Genomic DNA, 16154 nt, shown 5'->3' on the forward strand with positions numbered 1-16154 from the left:
TATAATAGAATGAACATAAAAAGAACAATGAATGTATTTCTTCATCTTTGTTGTCTTTGAACAGAGCAGGTCTAAAGCCTTTTAGAGGGGAGAGAAATGGAAGGGGCAGTGTTTGAGTTATTCATGCAGTGGGAGGGAGGGGTTCCCCCATGGATACTCAATTCTGGTGTAGGTCATTCCTCTAGCAGTCATACTGCTGTCCAGCATGGCCTGTTCTCTTGGTCCTCAAATGGATTGAGTGTGACAAGGTCTGTTTTCCCCCAATCATTTTGATCGATGATGGGTAGCCCTGAAGAACACTCGAGGTCCACTGCAGCATCTCTAAAAACAAGAAAAGAGAAGTCTCTAATTCTTGCTTCCACTTTATAAAAAAACAGAAGCAAACCTCAGTGATTAACAATGAATATCAATTAATTGAGTTTTCAAAGTAGATCATGTTCACAACCAGAACAAGGTGTTTCTAACTCACTGGGACAGGATTGTAGGTAGATCATAGTCGTTCATTCATCCGATCTTAAGAGAAGATCTAACCTCATTACATTAATGTAGCTGTTGGTCTACCCTGTGACACGACTATCAAGTGACTGCCTGGACAAAAGGCAGAACTTTTATTCTTAGCAGGCTGACCCAGTTACCTCTCATTCATTGTTGTTGCAGCACTCTTTCATCTCAGTATGAGGACAGCCCCAAGTCCAGTGCTGATCAGCTGGTCAGCCCACATCTTTTTCCTTTTTTGTTGTGGTGTTTATTTCAGATATATGAGAGAATTAATGGTGCGAAGCTTGTGTTATACTGTATCCCTATCCTGCTTGATGCAGATTGTTTCTGTAAAACATTTTGCTGAGCATTTGTAAGATAAGACCTTGAAAAAAGTAAGCATGGAAACACTGAAACAGATAATGTAATCTAAAACACTGATGGAATGGATCTATTATTTGGACTGTTTTTTCACTGTCATTATCATTCAGGCCAAGGTTTTTTTTCTATAAACTGACAGTACACTGCAAATGGACCTCAAGCATCAAGCATTAATGCTGTGAGCTAAATTTGTCTCTGTAGGTGTATGGTTGCTGTGACTCATTTCAAAACTCACTGGGAGCTCTGGTCTATTTCTTGTTGTGCCTTTGATCCACCGTTTTGCCTCTGCTTTGTTCATTCATAAAGTTCTGTAGCTCTGGCAGAGAGGCACATATTTCCAGTAGTCCAAAATTGAGGCTTTGCACCAGAGTTTGGCTGCCTAAGCAGTTTTATATTTAAAGCCAGAGTGATTCTAATTCAGTTTTAAAGATATGCTGTCAGTGCTTTGTTCTGATGCCAGCTTAGGAGCCAATAGGAGGGAAGTAAAAGAAATTCCTGTTGCCAAGCAGATATTCAGAGTCCATGACATCAGACGAATGTACAGAGTTTAAATACCTGTTGAGATTTTATTGAATGTTAGATGTGATCTATAATTGAATCATTTTTGGTAGCTGGTTGTTATTTAAATGGTATATAATGGTCAGAAAAAGAGTGTGTTACATTCTGCCACCCTCCGCCTCCCACGCAGCTGCTCTTTACTCAAGCATCATTAATTTAAGTCATCTATCCCACACCTTGTCATCCGCCATCCCTCCCTTAATGACCCCTCTTTCGTCCAGTCAGGATAGGCAGGACCAGGTCTCTGCTGGCGGACATCTTCCTCCCAGCCCTTCACATCTCCTCTCTTTCCAGCAGACAGACCAGAGATCCCCAGAGAGAGCACACTTTGCCCTGCCCTTCCCCTTCGTTGCCTTAATCAGACACAGGCTCATTATCCGCTCCTTTTTCTGTGTCTGCTTCTTTGTCCAAGCACCCTCCACAGCTTATTATTTCCTCTTCTGCCACAGAGGCTTTCAGCTCTATAAAAAGGCCTTGTCATAATGTAATAAGGTCTTGAAATTGCTGCAGCAACTTCAAGTAGAGCACAAGAAAGGAACCAATTTGCATTGCCTTTAAATATAACTCAAGGTGCAGTCTGAAAAGTACAATTGGCTTATACATTTCTTTTTGATGCCTTTCCTTTTCTGTTTTGGGAGTTGAAATGGGGGGTGGCATTTTAATGCTGAAGAGATGGCACATAAGGATCACAGAGGGCTTTATAATGACTTTAAAGACTGTCAGAGGTATATTTTTTGCAATGGACTGCTCTGGGACATATTGCACAATCTCATGCTATCAAGAGAATTTGTTTAAGTACCAGCTTTTTGTAACCTTAGAAAGAGTTCATAACACTTCCCCTCTTTGGTCAAGTCATGCCATGCCCTCAAACAGGGTTCAGAGTGAAAGCCAAATGACGTCTTGCTGTGAATTCAAAGTGAATTGCTGTTTGCCCAAGTGCTTTTTGCTGCAATTTCAGATGAAATGTATTTTTAAGGAGTGTGTAAGAAAAATGATTGGGCAGAGAGAGGATCAACATGCCTCTTTATCAATCAGATCCCTCCAGCCAGCCAAGAGCCTTTTTCTTCAGCATCATCTTTACAGTCATCCTGCTTTCAGTCCTACTCAAAAAAGAGTTGAATGAGAATTGAGGGTAGTTTCACCAATCATTGACATCGTTTTTATTACCTCCGCCAAGGAGGTTATGTTTTTGGGAGAGTTTCTCTGTCTGTTTGTCTATGAACATCATAACTCAAAAAGTAATGAACCGATCTGGATGAAATTTTCAGGAAATGTTCAAAATGGGATAAGAAAGAAGTGATTAAATTTTGATGGCTATCCATTTTCACCATATGTGTATAACTCCATGATAAATGGTCGGATTGCTTTGCAAAACAATACAAGACAAGGTCACCATAATTTCTGACAGATGTAAAAGCACGATCCACATCCTGGCAATATTCTGGATACTAAGATCCAGAATATGAAATATGTACTGGGTCATCATAATTTTTAATACTGTCAGGCAACAAATTATCATACAAACCTGCAACTAACACCAAATTGTAGCAGACAGGCGGCTGAAAGGGAGTATAACATTAAAGTGGGACTAAAGTGTTGCGTGACAATCACAATATGCTTGGTGGAGGTCTGCCCTCTATGTTTTTCTAGTTCACATAAGCCAAAGTGTATCAACAGAATTAACTCTGAAAAAAATAATTGTATATTTCCGTTTTTGTTTCACCTTGGTTTACAAATTTGCTGCACAACTAGCCAGGGCTGGGCTATTATGGTTAAAATAAGAATCCCGATTATTTTAAGTAATATTGAAATCATGATTGATATACACAATTATTCATTTATTCAAAAACTTCAGCACTGATTTAAACACAACTTTAAAGAACCAGCAAGTGGCACACACAGTATTATTGATACACATAAGTCACACACACTCGCTGTGGCTGCACATGGAACACAGAAGAGTTATGAAGCACAGGAACTTGCATACATCTACACTGTGTGGCATATTAATTGTTTTTCTTCGATTGTATTGTTTTTATGATTGTCAGATGGCAAAATTGAAATCACAATTAAAATCCAATTAATTGTCCAGCCCTACAACTAACTGAATGTGTCTTCACTTAACTGCCATGGTTTTGGTGCCTGGTCTAGACTTCTGTCACTGAGTTACTGGAAATCTCTTCTAATGTGTTTTAGTGTCTCTGATGAGGAGGCAGGTTTCATTTACCAGACGCTGTGATGATGTTTGGTAATTTTATTCTGGTACTGAAGCCTGTCCTTGATGCTTCAAAAGAAAGAACTTAGTTAAAAGCAAAGCAGGGCAAAATGTGCCAGTGCATATTAATCTAAAAGCTTTGGCTTCTGAATGAATGCAGGCTCTCTGAGCGAATGGGGACCCTAAGAACACCTGAAGATGTAGATAGTTTCTCACTTTATGTTTACATGTGCAGTTAGTATGTGACTTTGAGAATGCGTTTGTATGCAAACAAAAGGGCAATGCTTGGCACCGTTGCATTCATCAGCTCCGCCTGGCTCAGCCTGCCGAAGGCTGGTTCTCACACTCAGCCTCCTTTGGCCTGAGTTCAAGCATAAAGATGGCCAGCTGGCTCAGTCTGTGTAACGGGTCAAACATGGTCCCAGTGTGGAGGAGCCACCACAGAGGTTTAAGATGTAGAGCTCACATTTGAAATGCAAAGTTTGAAAGTGGGTTCTGACTTTGAGAGTGTGAACACTGATAGATGGTTTCAGCAGAGAGGATGATTACACCTCAGCTATTCAATTGGTCAGGGAGGCATTTTTTACATTCTCACTTCTTTTTGAGGGTTCCTGCTGTTTATCTGATAAAACCAGATATTTTGTTTAATATTACACCACTTCTCAGGCAGTGAGGTAGACACATTAGGAGTGCTTACAAACAGTCAGTCAGAGGACATAGAGATAGACCTTTTGATATACCTTTTTTTGGGAGCTGTGCTTGTGTTTTTGTGTAGTGAAGTACGTTTTTTTAAAATATATGTTTGTTCATCTTTTACTCCTACTTTTAACTCTTGGCCTGAACTGGAATATGAACTTGCCCAATTTGACAGAAATCGAAGTGACAGGGAGAGAATCGAGACATCCTGCACAGCTCTTTAAACCCTGTGCCTCCCCAACAGCAAGAACTCTTTGAACTGTACAGAGATAGACAGGCTAGGTAAGGCAGGGCATAGCAAAGGTTCAGGTTATGGACCACCCGAGCCCCCCCATAACAAGGAAGGTTTCCTATTTTAAGAAAGATCAAATGTGAAGTCTGGCTGGAAGGAATTTTCTCCATGTGTGCTCCTTAAAATACACCTGCACCCTCCCACGAGTCTTTCAATAGAAGAACTGTACCACACATCCTCCCACAATGACACAGAATTATGTATCCTCCTGTGTCTGCCTTTAAACTCTAATAGTAGATCTTGTTTTTCTTTCTCCATGTCCTCTTATAAAACAGTCAGATTTTGAGCATTTCTGAAGATTTGCATGTATTTGACACACTTAATGTTTCAGTGCACAGCACTTTAAGACATGAGAGAAGCAGTATGAAAAACAGTCAGGACAGCAGTTATCACAGCTTGATGAAGCTGTCTCACTGTCTGTATATTGCTTTTGCTCGGGCTGGGTGAAGCATCAGTACCAGATGACAGAAGACCAGTGTGATTGAAATTGAATGAAATAGATGTTGATGGATGAAGCCAGAAATGCAAGAGGGGCTTGTCAATGTCTTGACCTGATTACTTGAAACACTTTTATTTGTGTCATTTTTTATACCTACAACTCATTTTTCATTTCTTTTTGCAACACTGATAGAAGACGTTTATTTTATTATTTCTGTTGAAGATATTGCTTGAGTGAGGAACGTATTCACCGCCTATAGCCTCTACATTGTTTTGTAAGTTTTCTAGCAGCTGTTTTCATCACAGAAGATCAAAAGTTACAAGATGTGCCTGATGTTTTTTTCCTCAGAGAAAATGTTTTTTTTCTAATAAATAAAGTCTGTGATCGATTCTGCTGTGTCAATGGAAAAGGCAGTGTTTGGCATGCACTGCACATGAGCACATAGAAGGCCTGATGTCTGCACATCCTGCTCGTATTGCATGGCCTCACCTTGTATTTCACCACGGGAAAAAGAAAACAAGACGCTGACACATTATGTTCCTTGTTGATGCACTTATTGTATGGCGGCAGCCTATTGGTGTAAATCTAGGTCACATGCCCATCTATTAGTCTTGCCGTCACTAGAGACAGAGGTTAACGGGGTTGGGGGTGCTGAAGGCAGCACAGATGGAAGGATGCAGAGAGTGTCTGGACTTAATCTGTGCCATCATAGTAGCAACAGCTGGCTTCATGATGGCTGTAACACTCTCACACATTTAAGCTGAGTATAATACCGTTGTAAGCACATAGGCAGATACTAAGAGAGAGGTTTCTGTTGGGGGAGATGAAAGTCTGGAATTCCCTTTGTCTTTATCAGCTATTTTTGCTCAGCCCTGTCTTGTTTTTGTGACAAGCTGTCATATATTAGGCTGCAGTTAGGAAGGGGTTTCTTATTTTGATTGAGCGTGTTTATGCATTTGTTTTGAAAATGTTTAGTGTATCAGAGAGAAAGTGTGTCAGTGTGTTTTTTGTTGCATCAGCGCTTTTAAAAATCACTCAGCCCACCATTTGCTAAAAAAAACGCAGAAAAGTGCTTTAGTCAGGCCAGTACTTGTTGAATTATTAATATGCATAATATTATCTCATATAACCCCTGGCACAGCAGTAACAAATGACAGTGTGCTCACTGCAGATCTGTTACAAAACCGTCCCAAACGTTTTGTGTAACAGATTGCATCGTGTGCCGGTATTGTTGCTGAGTTAGAGGCACAAATATGTCAAACATTAAAGAGGTCAGCGCAACTTTACACTCTTATCTCTGCAGAAACCGTCAAGCTTCCTCAAATTCTCAACACTTATTTAATGTGCTAATGTGAGCTAGCTAGTAGCAACAGTCATAGCTCCACATAAAATGGTTTTGGCTGACCTCTTGCCATCATAAGACTTAGAGCCTCTGGGCTGTGGGTATGTATGTTTGTGTGTGTGTGTGTGTGCGTGCGTGCGTGTGTGTGTGTGTGTGTGTGTGTGTATCTGCAGGGAGTTGGGGGAAATGACAGCAGGGACAGAGGGTGTAAGGCCAGCATGAGTGCTAAATCAGGCAACTTAAACTCCATATGACATTTCCTGCTGTAAATAGCACAAGTGTTGACAGATTGGGTGATGCTGTATAATTTAATATTAGTGGACATTGTTTGAAATAAAAATAAAGTAATTAATTTCAATCATAACTGGAGTGGAGAAAGACACAGTGCCACCACTGATAAAAAAAACAGTTCCTTTTTACACACAGTCTGGTTACTATGCTTTGTCTCAGTGGATAATTCACTTTTGTTAATCTCTGTGGTTCAAGATAATCAGCCTCGAAACATTTATGCTCTCATTTATGTTGACACATTTTTTCTTACAGTAGAAGACCAAGTATTAAGACACTAATTTTTACTTTAAGCCCACACTAGCCATAACATGCCTGTTCCATGTTGGCTAAATCATAGAAACATAAACAGAACACTGCACCTGTACGGTGTTATTATCTTTACTTTCATCTGTAGCGTTCTTCTAAATTATTATCAGGATAGAAAAACTGAGATTGCTTAATACCTTGTTTCCTCCTCTTCTATTGTGTTATCTTATGGTTTATGTTTATTTGCATTCTGTTTGAAGAATGTTTTTTTTTTTGGTACATTCAGTTATGGAGTATATCAAAGATAGTGATTTGAGTCTGCCTTCAGTCTGTGTGTGTGTGTGTGTGTGTGTGTGTGTGCCTGTGTGTGTCTCTGTGGGAGACTGAGAATTATGCTAGTTAAGTCAGTCAGGCATAATAACTTTATACAAGTTTGAACATGTCAGCTTGATCCCTGACACTGAACTCCCTCAGTTTTTGTACCAGTTGGTGTAATGATTACTAAAAACAAACAAGCCCCACGTGACAGCAAGACGAGTGTTTTTACCTTGACAAGGTAACTGTGGGTCAGATGTTTTTGTTGTTGTTATATCTGGCCCTCTCCTCAGTATTCAAGGTTAATGTATAACACAGGAATGTGTGTTATTGACTGGCCTTACTGTTATCTTTCCCACAAGATGTCTCCATAGTGGGTAAATACAAGCTTTATGTCTGAGCACCCTGCATAAGGGGGTTGAAGGTTTTGTGAGAGAAGCTTTACACTGTACAGTTGTGTACAATTTCAGTCTAATTCAAATTTATTTATAAAGCACATATAAAAAGACAACGTTCTGAAAAAAAATTAAAAACAGCAAAACAAACAGACATAGTGCAAAAGCAAAAATCGTAGAACATAAATAGATCACGTAAAACAGAAAGGATTAAAAAACCACATTCACAAGCAGAGCTAAAAGCCGGGAAGTAAAAGTGTGTTTTTAAGTTTAATTTAAAGACAGGCAGAGAGGGGCTGTCCAACTGGAAGAGGAAGAGCTTTGGTGCAGTCACTGAAAAGGGTTGGTCACTCCTGAGCTTTAACCTTGACCTTGGAACGGTCAGAAGACACTGATCAGAGAATTGGAGAGTCTGATATTTAAAAAATGGGGTTAGGGAGGAGCCAGCCTGCTTCAAAACATAAAAATTAATAACAGAATTTTAAAATCAACCCTAGACATGCGATTAAGATAGGTTTGACTTGCACCAAAATAAAGGGCATTACACTGATAAAGACGAGTTGAAAAGGCATGAAAAACCTCAAAATCAAAAAATAATGACTTGACTTCATGTAAAAGACAAAGATGATAAAATTTGAATTTTAAGACGGCATTATTCTGTTGATCCATTTTAAGATCTCTTCCCATATCACGCCATATTTTTTCTTTGAGAAAGGTCACAATAGTTGACAGGTTTGCACTGTGGCTGTTACAGCTGCCATGGTGCCTAAAACACTGACTTCAGACTTGTTCATTTATAGCTCAGAAAAATTGAGAGCCATCCAGGCTTTAATGTCTCTAAGACAGTCCAGCAGTGGTGTTGGAAGCTCTGATTTTCAGGGGTAAATAAAGCTGCATATTGTCTGCATAGAAATTAAATTTAATGTAATATCTTTTTGAAATAGACCCCAGGGGAGCACATATGTAAAAAAAAAAAAATAATAATAATAATAAAAGATTTTATTTATAGAGCGATTTGCAAAAACTCAAAGATGCTTGAATTAGGCCAAGTTCTTTTGGCTGTTTAGAAAAGATGTTAGACCTCATCATTTTCAGGATCTAGCTAATGAAAGAGAAACCAGCTCAGAAGTTCACACTTTCTATTCCATAAGTCTTCATCCCAGGTCATGTTTGCTTTATTTGCTTTATGTCTCTGCTTTAGGTTGCTGTAAAATCGTGATTCTGATTCTGAACTGCATGGATGCTTCTATAGTCTTATTTTTTAGCGCACTGTCAAGTTGTATTTACTTTGCTAAATGCGTAGTCATAATGAGTTTGATTCCCAGCTATATAAAATCTCTTTTCCCCTGAACTGAGCAGAAGTGCTCCATGAGCTGCTCAGCAGACCTGAAATACCTCTGAGCTGTGAGGCAGTATTTTTTCTATCCTTCTCTGGTGCTACATCAGGGGCATGTGTAATTCTCCTTCAGTCTGCAGCAACAAGGCAGATACGACCACAGTCACGTATGCACGGCCATACTCTGGTCTCCTCACTTATGTCATCCTCTCACAAACACACACTAGTGGAATGGCCTTCATTTATGCTCTACTGACAGGCCCACACGCAGCACACTAAGTATGTGTGGATTCCACACCCATGCTCAGTCTAGACTGCGTAATATGCTCAGACACACAGCCTTCCCCTGACCAATCCCACCATGCAGCTGTGAGAACCAGCTGTGATTGGTTTGTCCTGTCAGTCTACATGTCTGTCCCACATCTCGACCTGCCTCAGGGCCCTGCACTGTAAGTGAAATTAATTCTCGATGTGCGCCTGTCCCAGTACAATTTGGCAGCTCATTGTGTTCAGTGTTGTGTAATCCTAAAGCGTCATGCTCTTTTCCATGCAGCATGCGGCACACTCAGGGTTCAGCTCTGCTCTACATATGTACACATGCACTGCAGCAATGGAATGCTATTAATAGAGCTCCTCCACACAGACAAATAAGGCTTTCCTTTGGAAAAATAGATTTACTTTTCACTCATATCTCAGTCTGATTTAAAGGACAAAGGAACAGGGGCAGAGGGAGAAATGCTCATATGAGATCAGAATTGAGAAGGGAGTCAGGAGGTTAAAGAAATGAGTCACCAAGGCAGGGACAAAAATGGGTGGAAGCAGGGAGTGGTGTGATGAGAATACGGATGTGAGAGTATTTTTGTGTGTATATAAAAAGGGAGGGTACAGCTTGATAAATACTACAACTCTTTCAGTACAATGTGTTCTTTCTGATTTCTAAATTAAGGTATTTTCAGCACACAGGTTTTACCTCTAATAATTTCCACTGTGAAAGGCTGAAAAACCTCCCTCAAATGCAGAAATGGAGTGGGAGAGTTTTAAAGATGAATCAAACTTTGAGAACACTAAATGAATGAATTTTACGTAACACGCTGTTCTTGGAGGTTGTAATAGAGGGCTTGTAGGCGAGACTGCTCTGTAGGCTGGGAGTCAGAGGGTCTGCTTGTCTTCTGTATGTGTTTTTGCTCTGCAGAAAAATGAATGGGATCATATTGATCTGAACACAGCCCAGTATTCCTGTCCAGACAGACTCAGGTGGTAACAACTACGCTCCATTTACCTCAATGCTAAACCGTCACTTCTGATTTGCTGTGACCAACTCGCCACCCGTTCGAACATGCACAGTGAGCCGCCTGGAATCAGCGGTGACCTTAGGCTGTTGTTAATAATGTGCTATTAATAGTTAGGTTCTTGTCAATAGTTACTGTGGGCAGTAGAGGAAATAAACATGGTGTGAGGGAGAGGAGAAAACAGGCACATTGAGACCAAGTCCTACATTGTTTCTCCCAGTAAAAGAAAAGTATTTCTTTAAGAAATGTCTCAGAAGGTTAAAAGTCTTGACACAGTTCTGTTTTTACACTAACCATTCCATATTTACATTTTCGTCTGTCATAAGGCTTCTGGTATGAGCTATTTTTTCCATGCAGGCATTGTGCCCTAAAATTGTGGCTTATTCCTTCACAGCTGTAAATTAACAATAGCACAATGACAGCATAAGGCTGCAGAGCCACAGCCTGATCCTGCACAAATCTGCAGCAGCTACATTTGTCCCAGTTTGTGCGCAGAGATGTGCATCTCATTAGTCGTTGGGATCACTGTGAATATTACCGGGATAATGACAGAAGCAGCATTATTTGTAGGGAAGCAACATTGATGGAGGCAGACAGGGAGGACAGAGGAGCCGTGTTAATGTTGTGGGTGATAATGGACAGTGGGTCTCTGTGGGAGGCGTGACTGAAGTTTGTTGGAGTCACTGTCCATCGTACATTGACTGACAATGTGCGGTCTGAACTGCTTGACACTACCATGCACAGTGCTGCTATGTGGAAAGGCTGACATCCCCGTACAGTCGGGCTTTGTTGGTGTAGCAGAACAGAAAATTAAAGGTCAGAACGAACAAAATGAGAAGAGACAGAGGGAGGAACAACAAGTATGATCATGTTCAAGATGTGTTATCTTAATCTCTCTAAATGCTAAACTTGAGTGAACAAATGCATACATGCAAAAATCCTTTATCTTATTTTCCCCTCTCTATCTCTCCCCTACAGAGGACGAGCAGGGTTGTCAGCATGAAGGAGGAGAATCTGTTCCAGCGGAGGTTTTCACTTTGCCCCAATGCCACCTCCCCACCCAAAATTGACCCCCGCTCCCTCACCCGAAACCTGTCTTATGGAGGAGACAACGACCTCTGCAACCTCAGCCCAGGTAAGAGGACTTCAGAATCATGCATGTAACATATATGATATCTGCAAGATGTGCTGTTGAATTTGAGTTGCTTAAATAACGGCTTACTGATCTCTAATGTAGCCTTAGCTACTGCTTGACAGCTGCTTTCGGGGCTGCTGTGCTGGAATTGTGTGTCACCAGGTGAATTCATTTGTGTGTGACTAAGTGTTGTGGGTTCCCATCAGGCAGTGACACAGACGGGAACAGCCTCTCCATGCTGAGTAATGAACTTAGTCCTGCCCAATCACCAGGCAGCAAGGTAAGAAAACAGCTCCTGATTGGGCAGCTCTTTATTAATTCTCTGTAATCGCCTCATTTAATAAGCAAACAGCCCTTACATTTTACATAAACATTGACTTTTGTCTTCTAATTGCTGGAAACATCAGCAGGCAAACAAACCCTCAGTTGTTGAGACTTTTTGGGAAGTCAAGAAATGTAGGGGCTACATCTAAACTCTACATGAAATGTGCAAGACTGCTTTGTGAAATTGAAATCAGATGTGGCACTTTTCAAAAAATATATTCAATGTAGAAAAAAATCAGAAGAGAGCTGTGGAGTCCTTGACCATGGTGGGAGCTAAGCATTACTAAAAAGTCCCAGTTATTCAGCAACTCAGATGCTGCCTATCTTGTTTCTTAGTAATGAACTCAATTTCACTGTGTTATAAAAGGCATTAGAAATAGACAATGTTGTTTTGTCAGATGGCAACCTGCTAATTGCATCTTGTCTCGTCTCCACTGCTTTCCTGCTTTGCCTTATGCCACAATATCACTCACATAAATAAGGGATAGATTGCTGCCACAGCTGCATCTTTGGCCTTTGTCCTTTCTTGCATCCTGAAATCCCTTAACAAACAATGGGCACCAGAGTTTTTAGCCTTGCACAAACACACTGTCTTGTATACAGGATGATAACAGTGCACTATTCTTTCAGAAGAATAGCTAACTCTGAGCCCTGTGTGGGCTCACTTTGTAATATTTTGAGTAATTTTGGCTCAGTTCAGCAAACAGGTGGTTATGTAAACTTAAAACAGTAAAATTAGAGCAAAGTTAAGCACTGGGATTCTTATCTACTCACTGATGTGTAGAGACCATTAAAAAAGAAAGTGCCGCTTACTGTCAAACTGAGGAAGTCAGTGGGTTTGTGGTCACAACACCACATCTGACTGCCGGATAGGCTTTCCGCTGATTGAAAGGACCACCCACCTGCTTCATACAAACTTGTAGTAGATTTAATCAACTAAAAAAGGGAGGATATAAAAATGTGGTGTCTAATGTGCTAACAAGATAAGTTAGCTAACTCTTCAGGCAGGGGATTAGAGGATCCTGCTGTCTGTTGTTTGGCTGTTGTTTCTTAATTGTGATCTCAAAGGAAGTTTGAACACCCTTGTGATTGCTTGTCATAGTTTGTTTTTTTTCTTTTGATCATAGAAAAATATTGAGAATATATCAACAGGTATTAAACTGTAGTGCTGAAATTTGTGCTTTTTTCAGTTAGTTTAAGTTTCAACAGTGTTTGCTAGAAGCCAACAATCTTAAAATACCAAGTTACAACAGGGATTGTCTCAATTTAGAAATATCTTCTCTGACCCATATTTCTCCTGACTGACTCTCTCCCTCCTTCTCCTCCTCCTCCAGTCTGAGTCCAGGATGTTTAATGGTGTCGAGAAGGACTGCCCCTCCCCAACAGAGAAGCTGGCCAGGAAGGAGTCTCTTAAGGTACACTTCCCTTCCTTGCATGTGAAAGTTGTACTAAATGTTCAGCATTGCTACACATTTTGAGCTATTATAAAGTTCTTTCCTGTATTTTTGCCAGTTTAGTATCAGTGGGTTAAATGGATACAAACTATTTTGGAATGTATAACAGTGTCTCTTTTTTTCTGTTTGAAATGTGTGCCATTTTGTTTATTTCTGTGTCATAAACAGTGAAACTAGGTAATGGTATGTCAGACAACAGTTTGTGTGACTCTGCTTCCACCTAGTGTTGGTTCTCTCAGATCAGTCCTCTGACCTAGAAGACTGATGACTCATTCATGTGTTGCTTTTTCCAGGTCCAAAAGCAGAATTACAGGCAGGAGAAGAAACGCGCTGCCAGAGAACTGTCTAGCGCATTGAAGGATCCCAGTGTCGTCATCATGGCTAACTGGCTAAAGGTGTGGATATGTGTCGATTGATATGTTACCTTGGAAACACACTGAGTATTGACATTTGACAGCTATTTAAAATTCATTTGCAACTCTTACAGTTTACAACTTGCTGATGGAAACATTATCTAATTTAATTTATTTGTATCACACAGAGCTGGCCCCATTTCCACATTTTTATAAATCCACCAACTTATTTATTGTTTTTATTTATTTATCTATTTATTTTAAACCTACTTCAGTAATTATTCATATTCCAATTAGACAGTGGAACTATTCCTTTTGTGTGTCATGATTGTCCAGAGTTAACTCACAGTTTTTCCTCTAATTATTTTCACAATTTTATCTTTTCTCACTGTATGTTCATTCCACTTTCTTCGACAGATTCGCGGCTCTCTAAAGAGTTGGACCAAGCTATGGTGTGCCCTGAAGCCTGGAGTTCTCTTGATCTATAAGACCCCCAAAACAGACCACTGGGTGGGCACCATCCTGCTCAGTGCATGCAAGCTGATTGAAAGACCCTCCAAGAAAGATGGCTTCTGTTTCAAGCTCTACCACCCTCTTGAGAAGTCCATCTGGGCTGTCAAGGTCAGTCATGTTTTTAGGCTCACCGGATTTTTAAGAAAAACAGCAACAGGTGATTCACAGTTGTTCATCCTCAAAAACTATGTAAGATTTTTTTTTATCATGACAGTACCTATACAAGCTCTGATAATGTCATTGTACTTAAGGTTGTATAAAAACAGTGTTAGTGCCTCCTGTTAGTAAAGTGAAACAAAGACAGCGGGGCAGATAAAATTTATCGTAAACATGTTAGAATTACTACAAAGGAAATGGTCTGGCTAGTATTGAAGCTGTTACAAACCTAGTTTTGATGCTTTGTTGTTGTTCCTTTTGTACAGAGGGTGTGACTTAATTGTCATTTAAGGGTATCAATTGAGTTCATGTGCACTAAAGGTTTTTAACAAAAGCCTGTTTTATGATTTGACCTTCAGTTTTTGATTATCAGTTTTCAATTTTCACTTGTATCCTATTCACTGCTTCATTATGCTCCTAGCCCTTGAGAGAGCAATTTGTTTCTGTTAGTACAACACGATTAAAGTGGCATGAAAAGTGACTCACTGCTTCATCCATATGCTCAGGGTCCCAAAGGAGAGAATGTTGGCTCCATCACACAGCCTCTACCCAGCAACTATCTGATCTTCAGAGCAGCATCTGAGTCTGACGGTGGGAGTTTTGTATATATTTGTTGCAGTTGGAAGCACACATGCTTGTGCTTTTAATGCATTATGAGGCTGCTCATTCCCATCACTAAATATCTGCTGCCTCTCCAGGTCGGTGCTGGATGGATGCCCTAGAGCTGGCTCTTAGCTGTTCCAGTCTGTACAAGCTGACAGCCAAAGCAGGGAGAGAGGCTGATATCAGCACGTCTTCAGAGTCGTCCCATATACTCCACCTGCTGCAGTCTACCCAGCTCACCGAAACAGAGCTGTTACAGTAGGTGTTACATTCAGTTATCCAATCAATTATCTCCATCATGTATTCATAACCTGTTGATCTTTTATGATCACTTTTTTCCTGCCAATTCGCTCAGAGTTGTTGGCATTCATATCCGAGGTAATTATGCTGTGCTTTGTATTTATATTGAACTTATATTGAAATTCCCAGATGGTAGGGCTCTAAAAACAGTCTCAATATCAAATCATCCTCTCAGAAAAACAGCTGAAGCAACACTGACTTCCAAAATAGTACTATCCAAGGCTTGCAAGACAACCAAGCTGTTTCTTTAATGCACAGAGGCCATTCAATATTTTTTTTATTTATGGTTTAGGTACAAAGTGATGTAAGTCATACTTTTATACCTTGCCCTACAAAAATAACTTGGGTTCACAGAGAAGGGATAATGAAATAATGTAAACTGTATCCATAGTATGCTTATTCTATGACACAAAATAAAAGAAGAAAACTGGTTAAACAAGGTACTCAAAATCTGATGATCATAACATGATGAACACTGAAAAAAAGAAAAGAAAAGGAGATACTTAATTGGCTTTGCAGAGATTGAAACATGGAATCATAAAATTCTGTTGTGTGATAGAGAGGTACTTAACCACAAAGGTCACAAGTATTTAGATGTGAATAATAAGAGCAAAGTGGAGACTCTACCTACAACCAGATTTGTACTGTTATTAAAATACTTTGCAGCCCATGTTGAAAGTTATGTTTTTCCATCTAATGAATAAAATGATGCATCCTTTGTCACTGATTGACAATAGAAATCTACCAACCTTTACAACTTTCAAAAGCTGATAAAAACTGAACATGAAGTGAAGTACACAAAAACACAACATGCTCTTCATTTAACAATAACAATGAATGAAAACAACTCTCAACAGCACCTACCTACATCCTCCAAAACAAAAAGCAATTTTCAGCCTCTAGATTTTGCATGACTGGATCTGTGTCTGCCTCTGTAGGTGTGTGTTTTCCTGAAGCCTCTCTGGCTGTTGTTGCTTATTTATCCTTGAAAATCAGTTTCTCTGCTTGTGGATTCTAAATTTGCTGTCTGTGTGGTATAAAAAA

General features: G+C 39.9%; 1 protein-coding gene across 2 annotated transcripts in view; it reads left to right on the top strand.

The window, feature by feature from the left end:
• osbpl5 (oxysterol binding protein-like 5) overlaps positions 1-16154 on the top strand; it is a 42728-nt gene that overhangs the window by 14962 nt on the left and 11612 nt on the right. For both annotated transcript variants that reach the window (XM_074677947.1, XM_074677948.1), the window contains exons 3-9: positions 11251-11407; positions 11614-11687; positions 13066-13146; positions 13479-13580; positions 13956-14159; positions 14714-14798; positions 14906-15068. In XM_074677947.1, coding sequence (XP_074534048.1) covers positions 11272-11407; positions 11614-11687; positions 13066-13146; positions 13479-13580; positions 13956-14159; positions 14714-14798; positions 14906-15068 — 845 coding nt within the window. In that variant the 5' untranslated portion in view covers positions 11251-11271. The remainder of the gene's footprint in view (positions 1-11250; positions 11408-11613; positions 11688-13065; positions 13147-13478; positions 13581-13955; positions 14160-14713; positions 14799-14905; positions 15069-16154) is intronic.

Source organism: Halichoeres trimaculatus, unplaced genomic scaffold (assembly GCF_033239565.1).
Source record: "Halichoeres trimaculatus isolate MK-OKI-2021-1 unplaced genomic scaffold, fHalTri1.1 fHalTri1_scaffold_10, whole genome shotgun sequence".
Lineage (NCBI taxonomy): Eukaryota > Metazoa > Chordata > Actinopteri > Labriformes > Labridae > Halichoeres > Halichoeres trimaculatus.